This window comes from Belonocnema kinseyi, chromosome 3 (assembly GCF_010883055.1).
Source record: "Belonocnema kinseyi isolate 2016_QV_RU_SX_M_011 chromosome 3, B_treatae_v1, whole genome shotgun sequence".
Lineage (NCBI taxonomy): Eukaryota > Metazoa > Arthropoda > Insecta > Hymenoptera > Cynipidae > Belonocnema > Belonocnema kinseyi.
In genome coordinates, this window is record NC_046659.1 from 47,932,295 (window position 1) to 47,953,128 (window position 20,834).

Consider the following 20,834-nt stretch of genomic DNA (forward strand, 5'->3'; position numbering starts at 1 on the left):
CTTCAAAATATACGCATATCAAGAGGCGCGCGATCTATTCAAATCATGAGAATCGTCAGCATCGAAATCTGGAAATATTAAAATCCCAATCTCCTGAATTTAGTTCAAAGCAGTTAGCTGTTAGCAAATAGGTATATGAATAGAATCGACGAAGTGCTCCGACCGGCAATCGTGCATCTTTGAGTTTTCAAATTCAGAAGAGGAGAAATGGATTGGGCGCGCAACTCAGTCATTTATAGCGTCTCCTACTATATTCACACAGACATAGCCGTGTCATAGTATTGGACCGCATCTCGTTGCAGATCTGGGATCACTGTCGCAGCGTTCTCAAAAAAAGAGAGCAGTAGAAACTAGAAATACTTGAACACAGGGCGAGCTGACGCTCGTGTGTTTAGCTCAGCAGTGGTACGTATAAGTACCGCAGTCGCCCTAAGTTTCTTTCCGTGTAGACGCGGCGCTTGGATCGGGATTCAATGTAATAATATGCCGGTATGGAATTAGTAAGATAGAAAACTTTCATTGTACACTGTCATTTAAAAGAAACATAATAATTTTTGTATCAAGTAAAAAATACAAAATCAGGGTAGCCTTAAACTTCAATCAAACGAAAAGCAAGTTCGATATACTTCACATAAAATTGCTACAAAACAATACAAAAAATAAATAAAAAATAAAAAATGACACTGAACAGTTCCTTTTTTTTTGCTGAAAAGTGTTGATAATGACGGGTATTTTTGATAGTAATTGCTTAGCTGAGACGAGTTTGCAACTTTTCTTCGCAGACATTGTGTGTGACATGGGGAAAAAAGTTAGACTAAATGTTTTTGAAAAACACTTTGGCTCATTGAAAAAGATTGATAGGAGACTTCAAGTAGTTTCCATCAAAATGTTGCAAACTTGCTCTATAAGCATGTCTTTTGACAGCACCTTCAATCCCATCACAAGCCCCTTTTCCATGTGAAGTCGCAACAAAATTTCACTCATCTTTCATACCGAAATCTTTTGCATGATTTACAGATTTTCCAAATTTTTGTTTCAAATGAGCCAACAGTTTTTCATTAAACAAATGAACCAATTTTGTGTCGTGATTTAAATTTTCTAAAATAATAATAAAATAATTGAGGTGAATTTCTTTCCCGTTCGAACTTTAAAAAACAATGTATGGGTGTACGGTAGATTGACTATTTGTCCAATGATGAAATTGGATAGCATTTGGATGTGAAACGTGTAATTTTCAGAGAAATCTAGCGTGACAGTAAATTCTCATTTTTCAGGACATTCCTTTTTTTTAAAAGTAATAAGCTGCTTGGGATTTAGCAAAAAAACCGTGTTTTAGGAGGAGAGCAAGGTCTGTATCAAGATTCTTGAAAAAATCTTTTTTCTCTGTCTTTTCAATCATATCGCTTCTCAAAAAAATACACGGAAAATCGAAATAATGGCGGAGTTAATAAAAAATGTGAATTATATCGTATTTTATTTTTGTTTGATCGATGTTTAACGCTTCCCTGATTTTGTATTTTTTAAACGTCATACAAAAATAGTTACATTTCCTTTAAATGACATTGCACAATACAAGTTTTCTATCTACCTGATTTTGTACTGACACATTTATCACATTGAATCGCGATCCAAGCGCCACGTATGGCTGCAGCGACAAGCCTGCCGGCCGATGTACATTTCAAAGAAAAAATTCGTTTTCGACACTTCCAAGGTCAAACACAATTTTTTTCAGAAACATGAAACTGAAGGTTTATTCTACATGCATTTAAAATCCCAGCCCCGTCGCGTACGGAGAAGAATGCATTTCAGAAAATATAGCATGAATTTAAAATATATTTATGAAAGTGAAATTATAACAGCATTTTTAAATAGATGAGAAGAAGAAACTTTTATGGAAATTAAATTTTTAAAATTTGTTTGCAATCTATATTTATATATAAATGTGGGAAATATGAAAAAATGCAATAATAATGTATTTCGATAGTAATAACGTTATATTTTATTATATAACAGCGCTACATATGTAAAGGAATCTGTATTATCATCAGAGAATAACAGAATTTGTAACGTCCTTACAGAATAGATTAAGCTATTAATTAAAATATTTTGAGATCACATACGAAAGGGTTAGACGTGTGCTAAAAAATTCGACTCGACTTAGAACCAACGGCGACGTTTAGAGGTGAGTTATGAGATGAATTTTTTTAAACACTCTCTCGTTTATGTTGAATCGAAATTGTCAGATTTACTCGTTGTATTCTGTTAAAAATTACTTTTTCTTCAACAAATTCCGAGCTAATTGTTTCTGTCAAAATTCATCGCATGTAATTTCAGAGAATGTTTCACAGAAGGAAATAAGAAATTGTTTATTAGGATTGAATGTAACTTTTGTTTATTTAATAGAATTGTTGAAAGATTTACAATAAAATAATTTTTTAATAATATATTGTCTGCTTTTGATATTAGTGAATAAAAAATGGGTTTTAAAATCTAAAGTTAAACAACAATTGATTGCCTTTATATGTTTTCTGCTTTTATAGAGGGGTTTTTAATTTAAGGTTACGTCAATGTGCCGATTCCAAAATTCGATTCATTTATTATTTGCCTTATGCGGCGATTCAGTCGAATTTAAATCAATCTAATCTGTTAAGGAGGTTTCGAAAATTTTGACTCAATGTAAACTTGAGTCGGTTTGGAAATTTCGATTCAAGAAACTTTTTGCTAGAAAAATTATAAAATACCTTACAACGGAGGGATGATGGCGACAATGTGTGCATTTTGATACAGTGATAGAGAGATATATTATTTTAATATGACACTTTCCTATGTCAAATAGCGCGTATTATTATTTTTTAACTCCAGGTGCCCAACGCCAACACGGTTAAAAACCGGAGTTTATAAGGTTAATGTAAAAATCCATTGCAACCAATTTTCTCTTAAATTCAAATCATTACGCGTATGAAGCTTGGCACCAACGTTCCTTATGGCCAGTATAAGGTTTACCTGTAACAAATTTAATACATCCTTTTCAGCTTTTCGATATTTATTCTGATGTGAATAGGAAGATTTGTTCATTGACGATATTTCTCTCTTCATTCTTAAGAATATACGTAAAACTGCGTGCCTTTTTTCCCTCAGTATTGCATCGTCATTGGAGTTGATTGGCGTCGTTTATTTCCCGGCGTTACTCAACCCATCACAATCACTTGTAGGTTCACCCTCTCGCTATATTCCCTATGGTTTGAATCAAGTGAATACGATGGAACAATATTGTTTGGTACTGAAGGATTTGTTTTAATTGAAGATTACCGCTAGTTAGAAGGCGCTAGCGAACTTACGTAAGTTCTCGCGAAATTTGAGCTCAAATCAAACAAAGTAAAGTCATTAAAAGAAAATTATAAAGCAGTAGTGGAAAACTATGAAACGCGGTTTGTAACTTAATGAAATTTGAAGTTCAAAGTCGGAAAGTATTATCAAAAAAGAAAAAGGAAGGTTTGTTAGAGAGATAAGTTTTAAGGAGGGAACCTCGTGTAACAGGCTCAAAATTAGTGTATTTTTGGTGATTTTTTTGGGCATGAAAAAAATAACGAATCGTTCCAAAAACTTTTGTGGTTTATTCAGGTACTCTTGAAGTATGAAACTAATTTATTTTAGCCTGATTAATATTATTTTTACTTATAAGGGCAGAAGCCGGACTTGTCCAAATTCGATAGTTTATTTTGCCCGATTTCTAACTCCTCACACAGACGTTCAAAATGGGGACATATCATGTTACATGCGACAAGTCTCTCTGCGGCAAGTCAAACCTGCGGCATGTTACATCTGCTACATGTCACATCTGCGGAATTTCTATCTAACTGCTTGTCTTCCGCGCGGAATTTCTCACAGTGAAATTAACATTTTTGTGGCATTTTTCACCGCACCTCTGTGAGTGGTCACAAAAATAATGAAAGGTGATAACACTATCTCTTTTCCAACGTCTCGTGTAAAGCGGGAACGCAGCCGAGTGACTAGTGACAGGAATATTATAAGGTCACACCCGTACCCCTTTTCCAACGTCTCATGTAGGGGGGGGGGGCGAAAGGGAACATCTGTGACTGGCCACATAAATAAAGAATGTGAATTTCACTGAGATGCCGCATTGTGATTTGCCGCAGATATGATATACCACAGCCTTGACAGGCCTCAAATTTGAGAAGCCGCAGATGTGACATACCGCAGATATGACATGCCGCAGATGTGTCATGTCGCAGGTGTGAATTGCTGAAGCTGTGACCTACCGCAGAGATAATTGCCGCTCTGTCACATGATATGGAACCGTCCAAAATAAACAAATCAATTTTTTTTTAAAGTGTAGATAGTTAGTTAGTCAGTGAACTAAAAAAATTTAGAAAAATATTAATATTTCACAAAATGCCGGACATTTTATAAAAATCAGATTTTGAAACAAAAATTCGCTTGAAATTATCAAAAAATTTTTTTTTTTTTTTAATTTTAAATTTGAAGCTGTTCACCGACAAATGAAATATTTCAGCAATCTGTATGCGCGAGTTCAAGTCGATCTGTCAAATACTTTTCGAGCTATGAATTGGGCAATGTTGAAAAACTGTGAAACCGAAAAAAACGTGTTTAAAACTTTAAATAGCGAAAATTGTCTTACGTCTCCCAACCATTACTCGCAAAGCTGTCAGATCGTGGATGAAATTTACCCCCACCATACCTACCGTTCTCGCTCCCCATTTGAAAGAAATTGAAGAAATTGGCGATTTGGATGTTTTCCGTGATTCTTAATTTCATGCATTCGTCGATTTTCAGGTTATGTTTTCCAGGTGTACATAGTATGGAAATTATTGCTATTACACACACACACACACACACACACACACACACACACACACACACACACACACACACACACACACACACACACACACACACACACACACACATAATTAATGTTAATATTGAAATTATAAAATATTATATTAATATAAATGAATAGTTAACTAACTTTTAATAGAAATAGTTAAACTTTCAACTAAAACAATTAGTTTTCTGCAACAACAAAATTTTGAATCAAATACATAACTTAACAAAAAAAATTTTTAAATTGTTTTCAACATAATAGTAAAATTTTAAACCAAAAAATTACATTTTCATCAAAAAAGCTAAATTGTATACTAAAAAAAGGCATTTCTAATAAAATACATGAACCTTGCGCAAAAGAAATTTATTTTCCATGAAGACTAATTTTCTGAACAAAAAATTAATGTTTAATCATAATTAAATTTTCGACAACAAAGATTAATTTTATACCAAGAAAGAAGAGCATTCAATACAATACAAAAAATGTTAACTAAAAAGATCACTTTTCATTTAAACATAGAAGTTAAATTTGTGGTTAAAAAAAAATTAATTTTTAACCAAAAAGAAAATAAATTTTCCAACTAATTGATGAATCATCAACAAAAAAAAAGATGAGAAGAAAAAACGTTAAAATTCTTTGAAATCGCTTGAAATTATTGAAATTAATTGAAAATTCGTTGGAATGTTCTAAAAATATCCTGAAAATTTTTGAATCCTTTAAAACCGCTTAAAATTTTTTAAAGCAATTGAAAATTCCTTACAAGTTTAAAAATATCTTAAAAGTTTTCAAATCCTTTAAAATCTCATACTGAATTATTGAAATCAATTGAAAATGCCTTGGAATCTATTAAAATATTCTAATGTATATCAAATCCTTTGAAATCACATATTAAATTACTGTCAAAAATTGAAAATTCCTTGGAACGTTTTAAAATACTCTCAAATATTTCGAAACCTTCAACATATTTTGAAAGACCTTCGCATCTTTTAAAGGTTTCTAAAGTACTTTGGAATTTTTTTAAATAACTCTGCTAAAGTTGTTAAAATTCTTTGAAATTCCTTTAAATTATAAAAATAAGTTGAAAATTCCTTGAGATCTTTCAAAACACCCTCAAATATTTAAAATCCTTAAAAACCTTTTCAAATCTTTAAAATTTTTTAATGCTCTTGAAAATATCTTGAAATTTGAAACATACCCTGAAATATTTCAAATCCTTAAAAAGCTCACACTAAATTATTGAAATAATTTGAAAATTACTTTAAATCTATGAAAATATCTTAAAATATATCAAATCCCTTAAAATGTCATATTAAATTACTGTAATCAATTGAAAATTCCTTGGAATCTTTTAAAATTCTCTAAAAATTTTTAAATCCTTTAAAATCTTTTGAAACACCTACAACTTATTTTTTTAAAGATTTCTGAAGTATTTTGAAATTTTTTTAAGGAAATCATCTAAAATTTGTTTAATTCTTTGAAATTCCCTTAAATTATGAAAATCGGTTGAAAATTCCTTGAAATTTTTAAAAATATGCTCAAATATTTAAAATCCTTAAAAATCTTTTGAAATCTTTTAAATTTTTCAAAGCTCTTGAAAATTCCTTGAAATTTAAAAATACCCTGAAATATTTAAAATCCTTAAAAAGCTTACACTAAATTATTAAAATATTTTGAAAATTACTTGAAATCTATTAATATATCCTAAAATATATCAAATCCCTTAAAATGTCATATTAAACTACTGTAATCAATTGAAAATTCCTTGCAATCTTTTAAAATTCTCTAAAATTTTTCAAATCCTCTAAAATCTTTTGAAACACCTAGATGGTTTCCTTAAAAAAATTTCAAAATACTTTAGAAATCTTTAAAAAATAAGTTGTAGCGGTTTGAAAAGATTCTAAAGGATTTGAAAAATTTGAGAGAATTTTAAAAGATTCCAAGGAATTTTCAATTGACTACAGTAATTTAGAATGATATTTTAAAGGATTTGATGTATATTTTAGGATATTTTAATAGATTTCAAGTAATTTTGAAATTATTTTAATAATTTAGTGTGAGCTTTTTAAGGTTTTGAAATATTTCAGGTTGTTATCAATTTTAAGTTATTTTCAAGAGCTTTTACAAATCTAGAAGATTTCAAAATATTTTCAAGGATTTTAAATATTTGAGAATATTCTTAAAAATGTGAAGGAATTTTCAACTGATTTTCATAATTTAAGGGAATTTCAAAGAATTAAACCAATTTTTGGGTTATTTAAAAAAAATTTAAATACTTTAGAAATCTTTATAAAAAGTTCTAGGTATTTGAAAAGATTTTAAAGGATTTGAAAAATTTGAGAGAATTTTAAAAGATTCCAAGGAATTTTCAATTGATCACAGTAATTTAGAATGATATTTTAAAGAATTTGATGTATATTTTAGGATATTTTAATAGATTTCAAGTAATTTTCAAATTATTTTAATAATTTAGTGTGAGATTTTAAAGGATTTAAAATATTTCAGGGTATCTATTGAATTTTAAGATATTTTCAAGAGCTTTAAATTTTTTTAAAGATTTAAAAGGTTTTTAAGGATTTTAAATATTTAAGGATGTTTTGAAGGATCTTAAGGAATTTTCAACTTATTTTTATAATTTAAAGGAATTTCAAAGAATTTGAACAACTTTAGCAGGGTTATTTTAAAAAATTCCAAAGTACTTTAGAAATCTTTAAAAGATGCCAAGGTCTTTCGAAATATTTTGAAGATTTCGAAATATTTGAGAGTATTTTAAAACGTTCCAAGGAATTTTCAATTTTTAACAATAATTTAATATGAGATTTTAAAGGATTTGATAGATATTAGGATATTTTAATAGATTCCAAGGCATTTTCAATTGATTTCAATAATTCAGTATGAGATTTTAAAGGATTTGAAAACTTTAAAGTTATTTTTAAACTTGTAAGGATTTTTCAAGAGCTTTCAAAAATTTTAAGCGCTTTTAAAGGATTCGAAAATTTTCAGGATATTTTTAGAAAATTCAATTAATTTCAATAATTTCAAGCGATTTCAAAGAATTTTAACGTTTTTTTCTCATATATTTTTTTTTTTTGGTTGATGATTCATCAATTAGTTGGATAAATTTCTTTTCTGAAAATGTAACTATTTTGTAGAAAATTTATTTTCTTTTTGGTTAGAAATTAATTTTTTTTAACCATTACTATTATTTTTTTTTACCTTACTACTGTTGGTCAAATCTTTCGTTTCTTCTTTAACAGTACTTTCAAACTTTGTAGTTCATCTTTTTATTAAGCTACAGTCCACGTTTCATATATTTTTCTACTCATGTTTATTACTTTCATTTAAAAACTTGACTTAGCGCGGGTCTATTTTAAATTAATTACCGCTATCAATAATGATACAGATACACGTGACTCTGAGTGTAGTAACTGCGGTGTAGTAATTCCTTTAACTGGAGCTTCTCAGCTGGAGGGGTGAGAGTCGGTTGCGACTCTTGCATGAAAAACACCACCAGCGTAGCGAAAAGGTGTATTGCGCGAGGACTTGTATGCGGAGATTGCACAAGACGGACCCGATTTGTCCCGTTAGCAATGTCGCGGTTCCATGGCGCTTTATGGATGCTAGTGTTTCTTCAGTGCCTTTGTGGATGTACGACAATTTTCCAACTTCAAATCAATATAATATAATCAAAAAACAAATAAAATATTTCGCGGATTAGTGAGTTGTGTAGCATGACGTCGCGGACGCGGTCATGCTGGGATAGGGGAAAATGTCTAAACGATTAGCTCAGTGCTTGAAATAGGAGTGCAAAAATTTTTTTTAGATAAAATATTTGTTAAAATAAAGGTAAACTACAATGGTCTGAATTTTCAAGTATATCATACTAGGATAGGTGGAAATGTCAGTCGCCATGGAGGTTTGTACATGGCACTGCAACTGCTCACGACTTTTTGGAGAAATGTTACTATATTTCTCAAGTGTAGAATGTATTTTCTCAGTCATGTTCCATTTTTTGTCGATTGCCAACCTTTCAGTGCCACGAAATAAAATATCCAAAATTTGAGTTTAGTATCTCAGATTGAGCATTTTCACCTCAAACTTCGGACAGTTTATTACATTTCGTGACACTGAAAGATAGTCAATCGTGAGAAGAATGGAATATGGCTAAGAAAGTAGATTATAAGCTCAAAAAAGATTACTATTCGTATAATTCGGACTCACTTAAATGTTTAGAATATTTTCTCGAAAATGTTGTCTGCATTTCAATGACGTCATTCTAAAATACTGAATTCAAACTTCCCGCTTTTTTATCTCTTTTCATTGGTTAGCTACCGAACCGGAGGGGAGCGTACAAGGACCGTAGGTGATGCGATAACACTCTTTCATGAAATTTACTGTATTCGCCTATTTATGTTTGTTTATATGTAAAGGAATAACATCGGTCGAAAATCTAAGACAGCTAAAATCGCAATAAAATTTCATAGTATAAATTTAAAATTTGAAAAGTCATATTTAAAAAATTGGACAAACTTCCGATTATATGTGATCTCAAAAAATAATAAACAAAAAATTCCACTTAAATAAATGTTTGCGGAAGATTAATTTAATAATTGGTTCGAAAATAACTAAGAAATTTAGAAGGTTTTTAAAACTCCCGGTCCTAGTGTTTTTCACATCCATATAAATCAAAACAGATAAAAAATACTCCTAAATAAAAAGTTACAATGATAAAAAATATAAATAATAAAGCTGAAAACTCCCAAATTTTCACGACACCATTACAGAAGCGAATTTCATGACAAACAAACATTCGAAATAAGTGAATGTGCTTCTTCGTAAGCTTCCTAGTTGTGGTTACATCTTCTGAATTCTGCAATTTTTTGCTAAGCAATTCATTTATTCTTCTTCTTTATTCATAATGTGTACCCTAAGGGTTTACATGACTTCCATTCCTTACCATCTTTCCGCTTATATCTATATTTTTGTACAATCTTATCCTTTCTATATATACTATTATTTACAACTATTTAAATAAAGTCTTATATCTAGTTCCTTATCTCTATCTCCTGTGATAGCGCAATTTAGGACTTATTAGCAAACGAGTGAGCGGGCGAACGAAAGCGAGAGTGCAAGCGAGAGAGAGAGAGAGAGAGCATGAGAACGCAAACGCATCTTAGTCTACTTAACTTTTATGTTACCATTACTTACAATATTTACGCTTCTAATCTAAGCGACTTTCGTTTCCCTCTTCTTTCACTTTTTTATACCTCTATTTGCCTTTTTTCACGTGCATTCTTTCATTCTCTCTCATTCGCTCCTCTAGCACCCTCCAACTCCTTCATCCATTCTTCTCCTTATCCATTCTTCACTTAAATCTTAACCACATTATTTTGCCACCTGCCTTTATGTTCCATTCCTCTTCCACATCCTTCCCATACATGCTCTCATGTTTCCTCCTCTCATTCATACCATATATTCTAAACTTTCGTTTCTCTTCTTTTTTCCAGTACATCCCCTCCCTTACCTCGTTTTCCAATGTAAATCTTGCTATTCTGCTCCACCTTCTCTCTCCCCATCCCCTTTCTAAATAATTTGGCACTGCTTCCTTCTTTATCATCTTATACCATTTATTGTATTTTGACTCCTAAATCTTCCCCCCACCTTTCGACTAATTGTCTTTCCCCTCCCTTTTTCCAATCCTTTATAGTTTACTCTAGTCCCGTCTTCTATTTCTCTATCATTAAAGAAGTCCCTCCTTTCTTCTTCCCATCTCGTTTATGCCCTTTTCCCGCTTTAATACTTAACTTATCCCTTTGCGCTTGTTCTCTCACCATATATCCTGGCGTCCTCCAGTCTGACCCTAGTGTCCACCTTTTATACATTTCTTGTAAATTCTCAATATCTTTCTTTCCTTTCTTTCCATCCCCATATCTGTGCTCCATAATCTAATACCGGCCATACAAGCTTATCAAATAACCAGTTTCTCCTTCTCCAATTTTTTTCAACCTTCTTTTTCCTATTCCCCATATCTGTTTAATTACCCCTTCTGGTTTTCTTATCCTTTCTCTCATATGAGCTGTATGATCTCCATTCGTTTGCACGATATATCCCAAATATTTTTACTCTTTTACTTCTTCAAACTTTATTCCCTTCCATCTCCCTGTTCATTTTTTCTTCCTTCCCCCTCCTTTTCTAAACTTCATTATCTTTGTATTCTCTACATTTACATTCAGCTTTTATCCATCTAAGTATTTCTCTAATCCTGTAATTAATCCCGCCATCCCATCTTCATCCTCTGCCATCAACACTATGTCCTCTGCGTATGCCAGTGTATATATCTTATCCTTCCCTATCCTAACTCCTCCCCAACCTTTTCTCCTCATTTTTTCTTCCAAGTCTGATATTAATCAATTAAATAAAAGTGGGCTCAGAGGTCATCCTTGTCTCATACCTGTCACCAACCAGAAAATATCTCTTACTTGCTCTCCTACCTGTATCCTGCTTTTTGTCTCTCTAAAAATTTCTGATACTCTCTTTATTAATCCCTCTGTTATCCCCCTTTTCAAAAAATCTTTTTCTATTTCGCGTCGGTCTAATGAGTCAAATGCCGCCTTTAAGTCCACGAACATTGCAATCATTGCCCCTTAAATTCTCTTGTTTACTATATAGTTTAGAACATATATGTTGTCCATTACCCCCATTCTTTTTCTAAACCCTGTCTGATTCGGTGACACGATCTTTTTTCTTCAAATTCTATCTTCAATCTCTCCTACAAAATAGTTACATATGCTTTATACAGTTTTGACATCAACGTCACCCCCTATAATCTTTAACCTCCTCTCCTTTACCTTTCTTTACTATTGGTATAACTACTTCTTCTTTTCATAACTCTGGCCAGCCCTCTCCTCTACATACTCTATGACACATTATCCATGCCCATTCCTCTAGTTCCTCCCCTCAATATTTCCAGACTTTACTTGGAATCTCATCTATAACAGGGGATTTTCCATCCTTCATTATTCCTATAATCTTAACTATTTCTTCCCTTGATATTTCCTTTGCCTTATCTCTTTCTCTACCATATTTTCCTCCCTTTATAACTTTTCTCTCTACTCCTCCTAGCAAATCCAAAAAATATTTCTTCCATTCTACCATTTCAATATCTTGGCTTACTATTTTTCTTCTGTTTCTTTCTCTAGTTACTACCTTTTATACCTCTTCTTCCGTCCTAGCCTTCCCCGACTCTTCCTTAAATCTTTTATTCTCTTACTCTTTCTTTCGATGACTCAACTCAGTATCCTCTTTCTTTTTTTCCTATATTATTCCCCAATACATTTTTCTTTTCTCCACTTTCTTAATTCACTTCTGACCTTTTTTTTCTTTGCAGCCCGCACTGAACCCACTTCTATTCCCCCTTTACTAATTCATCTTTGTTTGTGCACTCTAATCCTATATTTATCGCTCCTATCATTTTTTCCATCTCCTCGTCCGCATTTCACTCGCCAATTTTGATATTTCTGACTTTTTCTTTAAACTGTTTTTTTTCCTTTTCGTGACCAATCCCCTTTTCCTATACTTTTTGCATTTGCTCCCTTTTTATTCATATTTCTATTGCTTTTTTGTCCCTCTAATATCACTTTTAAGGGAAAGTGATCCAAATCATTATAATCACCTACCTCTAGTTTCTTAACCTTCACTCATACCACATCATCCACTATAACATAATCAATTATGTAATAAACGTAATAAACCATTTTGCGTTTAGGAATTTGTGTCTGAACGGCCCAATATTCTACTTTCCACAATGCAAAATATGAAAAAAATAACTTCCGTACAACCATTAACATCAGCTTTAAATGAGCACCTTCGACACGTGCACTTATTAAGTTAAGCCAAGAGACTTTTATACAAATGAAAATTAATCCGATGTAATTCTATACATTTAATTATGTAGAGTTGCCAAAATATGTTTTTGTCTCTCCTTTAAATATAAAATTCACGAAAATGCATTATTTGTTAATCTATTAGGAAAATCTCATTCCATGTCCTTTTGTAGCTCAAATGAAAAAGAAGATATTGATCAAGATCATTTAGTCAGCGAAAATGAACAAGGAAAAGATGCACCTTGTGCAGCGCTGGATTTACCAAGGGGCACGGCGGGGCTAGTGCCCCAGGCTCCAGGGGGCCGAGGGGCCCCTGACCCTAGAAAATAAATAAAGTTTACAGCAAAATTTGGATTTTCTCTGCCCTTAAGAGGGCCCCTTCAAGGTTTAGTCCCAGGCGCCGAAAAATGTTAATTCGGCGCTCACCTTGTGAGTTGGCCCCAGTTTCGGAAAAGCAACGGATGAGTGTTTTAAAGTTAAAATCTGGAGTCGTTCGGCAGGAAGAGATATCGAAGGCCTTAAGCTCTATGATTTAAAAGGAACAATTATAATTGTTATATCGATAATTATCGATATCAATCTTTTCCAGTGATGGTTTACGTGATTTTCTTAGTGCAGTTGGTCCTAATTACGTGATTCGAGATTGCAATGCCATATTAAAGAGATCAAAATTCAGAAATGCTATAATGGGACAGAGAATTAGAGATGATACATCTAAATGCGAAACAGTAACGCTTTCCATAGATGACTGGCGGTCAAGTAAAAATGACCCATACACAGAAAAAACGAAAGATAAAGTTTATATCGAATCCAGCCCTACCGAAAGAAATCTCTGAGTTTTCTTTAGCGAAATAGCTTGGCCCATTTGAGTCTATAAACAAAGTCGATTTGAAACCAAATAGTCTCGGAGATAGTTTGAGAGATTTGGGTCCATTTCAAGATCATTTTAGTGGTCGTCTTAAGAGTGGTGCGGCGGTAATATAATGTTCCTCTTGTATTCGCCACGTACCGGGCGGGCAGAGTTATTGACAGTAGTTGATCGTGGCTAATCCCCTCTCCCTTTTTAAATTTCTCTTCAAATTATTAACACTTTTTTTAATTGATGAATTTTCTTATTATAGTTATTTATAATTATAACTTATATACTGATATACAATTTTCTAGTTGAATTCAAAAATGTTGTCTTTTTTGGCGTATTTCATTCCATTTATGAGAAACGTTCTATTAATTCCAATTTTAAGCATTAAAAAACAAAGTTAGATATTTGAAGTCATCGAAACCCATAGATTCCGAATTATTATGTTTTAGGCTGTTAGCTATGAAATTAAAAAAAATCTACTTCTAAATTTTAATCCGAAAGCTTAACAAAGGACCCTTGAGTGTCGGCTACTCTATTGAGATAGCCTCTCTGCTTGTTACTTATGATCGTATTTTTATTTCAATTTCGGAAAGGATATTTTAAAGCCTTCAGACCATTTAAACGAGCTTCCTGGAACGGTAAAAATATCTATCTGTGTTTCTGCGGAGAATTTCTCTAAGCTTCTTTGACCTAAAGAATTTTTAGTATATACTCAAAGATTCTTTTCGGTAGGGAGGTGAAAGATTCACCGCAAGAAAAATTAACCTTTCCAGATCAACTTTAAATAAATCGAAGATAATTTACGAACTTTAACTTTACTTGGATAATGCAATTATTCAGTCGTGGCTAATACGAGTGGCAGCGTATTTATTTCAAGATCTTATTGAGATGACGCGATTCGGTACAGATCTGTACCCTTATCAAATCGTAATTGAATTTCTTAGAAAAAAGTTTGTAAGCGCTGGAAAACACGATATTTTACAAATATGACTGTACCCTATAGTTTTATAAAGCTTATGCCATAATGTAGTGAAGAAATCAAACCTATGAAGAGACAAAATATATTTACCTGGTTTTGGAAACTGAAGATAGTTGAAATTATTTTATAAATAACAGTGTTATTTATAAATACATATTAAAATAATATAGTTTTTAAACGAGTTTTTTTGTTAGTTTCTTTGTAAATATAAATTGGATTAACTCTATAACCACTAAAAAATGTTTGAAAGTTTTTTTGAAATATATGACATTTCTGTAGATAATGTTTGTATTTGTGTTAAAAATAATTGTAGATAATTATAAGAAAGTATTGTTTATATTCTCAGGCGTAAATCCTGAATTATTTTAAGTTGTTTAGTTACATTTTAAAAAAGTAATTAGAGACAGACATGTGACACTTATGGGTTAAAATTATATAACAGTATTTTGAGGTTATGTAATAAGTTATGTGATAAGTCATGTGATAAGTCATGTGATAGGTCATGTAATACTGTTTGACCGGGAAAAGGACTGCTTTTTTTAAATTTTAATTTGAGAAATAAGATTGTGATATATAATAGTTAGTTTTTGGATGTTAGTTCTGCAATTTATAGCATTTATTTCGTTTTTAATATAAACCATTTCAAGAGTTAATCTTTTTTCCTCATTTGGTTCAATATTTTAAATTTTAATGTCTTTAATATTAAAGTTAAAGTTGTGAGAGTATAGAGTAGCATGTTTTGCTAAGGCGGTGTTATCTTTATTATTTAATGTGGATCTTTCATGCTCTTTAATTCTAACCCCTAAGTGTCTTTAAGATTGTCCAATGGATATAGCTTTTCAACTCAAGCATGGTATTCTATAGTGTTTACTTTATGTAATTTATTTGCAATATCTTTAATGTTAGGAAAAAGAATTTTATTAAAAGTATTTTCAACAGAAAAGGCAAATCGTATATTACTTTTTTTAGTGAAGATTCTGGAAAGAATTTCATCAAAACCATTGATAAATGGCATTAATATAATTTTTTTCTAATCAGTAGTTTGTTCATTTGTGTCAACTGTTTTTTTAATAGTTCTGTAACGTTCAGCTATCTTTAGTTTTAACAGATCTATGGGGTAACCATTATTTAATAAGGTATTTTTAATCATTTCTAAATTTTCATTATGAAATCTACTATCCGACAATTTTACCGCTCTATGGACCAAACCAAAGATGACACCAATTTTATTGCACGTTGGGTGATGCGAAGCAAATTTGAGAAAACATCCTGACCATACAGGTTTTCTAGACCAGCTTGATATAATTCTATTGTCTATTATTTTTAGTGTTAAATCTAAAAAATTAATTTTATTTTATTTTTCTAATTCACTAGTGAATTTTAATTTTTCATTTATAGAGTTAAATTTTTCAAGAATATCATTGACTTTATTTTTTGGAAAGCAAATTAAAGTACCGTCTATATATCGATAGTAGAAAATAATTTTATAGTTTAAATTATTTAAAATTTTCCATCACTATGTTTGCAGCTGCTACAGAAAGGGGCGACCCCATGGGAAGTCCAAAAATTTGTTTATAAGAGACATTATTGAATTTGCAATAATAAGATTCTAGGGATAAACTGGGAACTGCATTAAATCTTTTTTATTTAAAAAGGTGTGTACTTTTATTTTATTCCATTTTTTGTTAATTGAGTTTAAAATTAATTACCAGGATATATTTGTATACATAGATATAATATCAAGTGATACGATTGTATAGTTATGAGGTATAATATTATTATTAATTTTTTTTAAATTTCCAACTGTATTTAATGTGGTATTCAGTTTCGCCAACAATTTTTTGTAAAGACTTAGCTAGACATTTACGACATAAATTGAATTTTTCAATTTTACTACATAAATTGAACACTTTCAATTCATTTGCGCTACATAACATTTCTAAATGTCTAGCTAAGTCTCTAAAAAAAATTGTTGGCAAAACTAAATACCACATTAAAGACAGCTGGGTATTTAAAAAAAATTGATAATATTATTATACCTAATAACTATACAATCGTATCACTTGATATTGTATCTATATATTCAAATATATCCTGAAAATTAATTTTAAACTCAATTAACAAAAAATGGAATGAAATAAAAGTACATACATTTTTAAATAAAAAAGACTTCAATGCAGTTCTCAGTTTATGCCTAGAATCTTCTTATTGCAAACTCAGTAATGTCTTTTATAAACAAATTCTTGGACTTCCCATGGGGTCGCCCCTTTCTGCAGCAGCTGCAAACATAGTAATGAGAAGTTTTGAAAAAGAAATTTTAAATAATTTAAATTATAAAATTATTTTCTACTATCGATATATAGACGATACTTTAATTTGCCTTTCAAAAAATAAAGTCGGTGATATTCTTGAAAAATTTAACTCTATAAATGAAAAATCAAAATTCACTATTGAATTAGCAAAAAAAAAATGAAATTAATTTTTTAGATTTAACACTAGAAATAATAGACAAAAGAATTATAACAAACTGGTATAGAAAACCTGTATGGTTAGGATATTTTCTCAAATTTGCTTCGCAGCACCCAATGTCCAATAAAATTGGTGCCATCTTTGGTTTGGTCCATAGAGCGGTAAAATGGTCAGATATTAGATTTCATAATGAAAATTTTGAAATTATTAAAAATACCTTATTAAAAAATGGTTACCCCATAGATCTGTTAAAACTAAAGATAGCTGAACGTTACAAAACTATTAAAAAACAATTACTACAAATGAACAAACTATTGATCAGAAGAAAATTATAGTAATGCCATTTATTAATGGTTTTGATGAAATTCTTTTCAGAATTTTCACTAAAAAAATAATATACGAATTGCTTTTTCTGTTGAAAATACTTTTAATAAAATTCCTTTTCCTATCATTAAAGGTCTAACAGATAAATTACATAAAGTAAACACTATCTACAGAATACCATGCTTAAATTGTAAAGCTATATACATTGGACAATCTTTAAGACACTTAGGGATTAGAATTAGAGAGCATGAAAGATCCATATTGAATACTAAAGAAAACACTGCCTTGGCAAAACATGCTACTCTATACTCTCCCAACTTTAACTTTAATATTAAAGACATTGATATTTAAAATATTGAACCAAATGAGGGAAAAAGATTAACTCTTGAAATGGTTCATATTAAAAACGAAATAAATACTATAAATTACAGAACCGACATCCAAAACCTAAGTATTATATATCACAATCTTATTTCTCTAATTAAAAATTTAAAAAGCAGTCCTTTTCCCGGTCAAACAGTATTACATGACCTATCACATGACTTATCACATGACTTATTACATAACCTTAAAATACTGTTATATAATTTTAACCCATAAATATCACTTGTCTGTCTCTAATTATTATCTTCAAATGTAAATACACAACTTGAAATAATCCAGGATTTACTCCTGAGATTATAAACAATACCTCCTTATAATGTTCTACAGTTATTTTTAACACAAATACAAACATTATCTATAGAAATGTCATAAATTTCAAAAAAACTTTCAAACATTTTTTAGTGGTTATAGAGTTACTCCAATTTATATTTACAAACAAACAAAAAAACTCTTTTAAGAACTGTATTATTTTAATATGTATTTATAAATAACACTGTTATTTATAAAATACTTTCAACTATCGTCAGTTTCTAAAACCAGGTAAATATATTTTGTCTCTTTAAAGGTTTAATTTCTTCACTACATCATGGCATGAACTTTACAAAACTATAGGGTACAGTGATATTTTTAAAATATCGTGTTTTTCCAGCTCCTACAAACTTTTTTTAAGAAATGCAACTACGATTTGATAAGAGTTCAGATCTGTACCGAAACGCGTAATCATCTCAATAAGATCTTGAAATAAATACGCTGTCTTTGGTATTAGCCACAAACTGAATAATTGCATTTATTTACCAGTCCAAAACTAAAATAATTTGCTTTAAATTGTTTTATCAATCATTACTTGGATAATTTTTCCCCCTAAAATCGCTACTTAAAATTCTAAGAATTTTCGGGCAGCGGTCAATAGATTTAGATTGCGGGCTCCTTCGACTAACAATGTAAGCATGCATGCATGGGAAGACCATTTTTTTTCTCCCTATCCGATTGAGGCTTCCATTTGCATACAGTGGATTGTAAAGTAACACGCTATATTGGACTATGATATCCCGATTGATGAAATTAAAAGCTCTTCATTGAAATGTGAATATAATAAAGCGCCGGGTAAGGATGGGACTCACAATGGATTTTTCAAAAACTTTCCGGAAAATAAGGTAGAGTACTTAGGGCGCCTCTTCAGCGGGATCTGGGCGGATGAAAAAGTCCCAACTAGTTGGGCCAAAATGCATGCATTTATGTTGTATGAAAAGGGTGATAAATCTGAACCTCATAATTACCGGGGAATTGATCTTATGAATAGTATTACTAAGATCTTTTCTCAGATCCTGATGACGGGCCAAATTTTGCCCTCCGGTAATAGACAGGTAGATTACAGTCAGTTTATGACATATTTAAGTCAGCGCTAAGATGATTGTCGAGGTTGCTGTTTATGCCTGATGATAGGTAACCTGAGAGATGTTTTGTTAAATTTAAGGCAATGTCAATTAAACCTTGTTGCAACCCGAAGTATAAATGGGTTCTCCAGCTCAAAAATATGTTCACTCTAAGTGACTCGAAATAAATGTGGCTTGACTTGGGTTCTGCGTTGCTCGTTAAATATATGGAAGTTTTTTTGAATAACTTTTCTGATTATGTCTGGCGTTCCGAATATGAAAGATTCCTACATTCAAATAGTCTCCAAGTCATCCCACATCTTAAACTCTACCCGGACTTTCAGTTATATCTGCATCTTAGGTTACCTTTTTATATAACTTCTATTCTTGTTCAACTAAGACTTTTGGACTCTATCAGGGGTTGTATACGTTTTGGAGTGTATAAATTTACTTATGACCCTGGTATATTCTGTCCCATATGTAATCTGTCTGTAACAGAAGACCTTTATTCTTTGCTGGCTGTTTATTCTGCCTATTCTGACTCAAGAAGATCAATCTTAGGCCATCTAAAAAACACGAGAGTCAATAGCCACTATATTGTTGTAACTTACTTTTTTGTAGTCTGTTGCTTAACCTGGCTGCACATGATTTCTTTTTGTTTATATTTGTATCTTATATTGCTTCTCATTTGTATCGACCTTAGGTTGAAAAAACAGATTATTGAATTGATGAATAAATAATTATTATTTGCTTAAGATACACAGACATTGAGTACTCGATTCTGAATTCAACATATGATTATGTGCATGACTTGTACAAACAACTAGATAAAAATATTTAACAGTACAGCTTTAAAATTCAGACTCGATTACACATTCTGATATCTTACCGGTAAAATGCCCCTGCTTACATTTTTATGAGATGACGGGCGATTTGAAAAACTGGCATTACAAAATGATGGATTAATTTAATTTTCATAAGCACAATCAATCTATTTATATAATTACAAGAAAGTGAAAAAAGATTCAGAAGAATTGGCTAACGTGTGCAGTAATAATGTAAATCTTCAGGGAATAATTAACTTTTGTGCATTTACATTGCAATTCTTTCTGTCAAATTGACGCTAAAGACGGTATATTTTTGAGTTTTTTCTGTATTAATAACTTTCAATACATAAGTAGAGTGTTTTCAAGCATTTTTTAAATGCCTCTGACTTATTTAAACAATTAATATTCACTTAAAAAAATGTTTTCCCCAGTAAGTCTTAAGAAATGTGAAAAGTTATTTTCTTCGGGATATTTAATGCTTTAAAAAACTAATTGTTAAAAAAATGTTTTCCCTTTATATTGTAAAAAAATTTTAATTTCTTCACTTGATGACACACGCTTTTAAAAAAAGTATTAAATTTAAAATACCAATGTATATTAAAATTAATATCTCAAGCATATAAAATCGTCATCAAGAAGCGTGTATATTAAATTTCATTTACATTCTCGATAATCACTAAGATACTTTCATTTTACAAATAATAAAAGTAAGTTGACTATTCTTTTTCGATTCTTAATATTAAAAATGATATTTTTTTCTCTTTCGTTCCTTATGTATAGTACTTCTACCAGTTACTAAAAAAGAAAATTGGACTTCAGATGGAAATGTATAATTACGCAAATAAACAACAGACCTAACCTACAATTAACTG

The 20,834-nt window shown here is 30.8% G+C and overlaps 1 protein-coding gene across 1 annotated transcript in view; it reads left to right on the forward strand.

The window, feature by feature from the left end:
* LOC117169808 overlaps positions 1–13,077 on the forward strand; it is a 61,184-nt gene extending 48,107 nt beyond the window's left edge. Inside the window, exon 3 of the mRNA XM_033356315.1 lies at positions 12,921–13,077. Within this exon, the coding sequence (XP_033212206.1) occupies positions 12,921–13,077 (157 nt within the window). The remainder of the gene's footprint in view (positions 1–12,920) is intronic.
* The last annotated feature ends 7,757 nt before the right edge of the window (positions 13,078–20,834 follow it).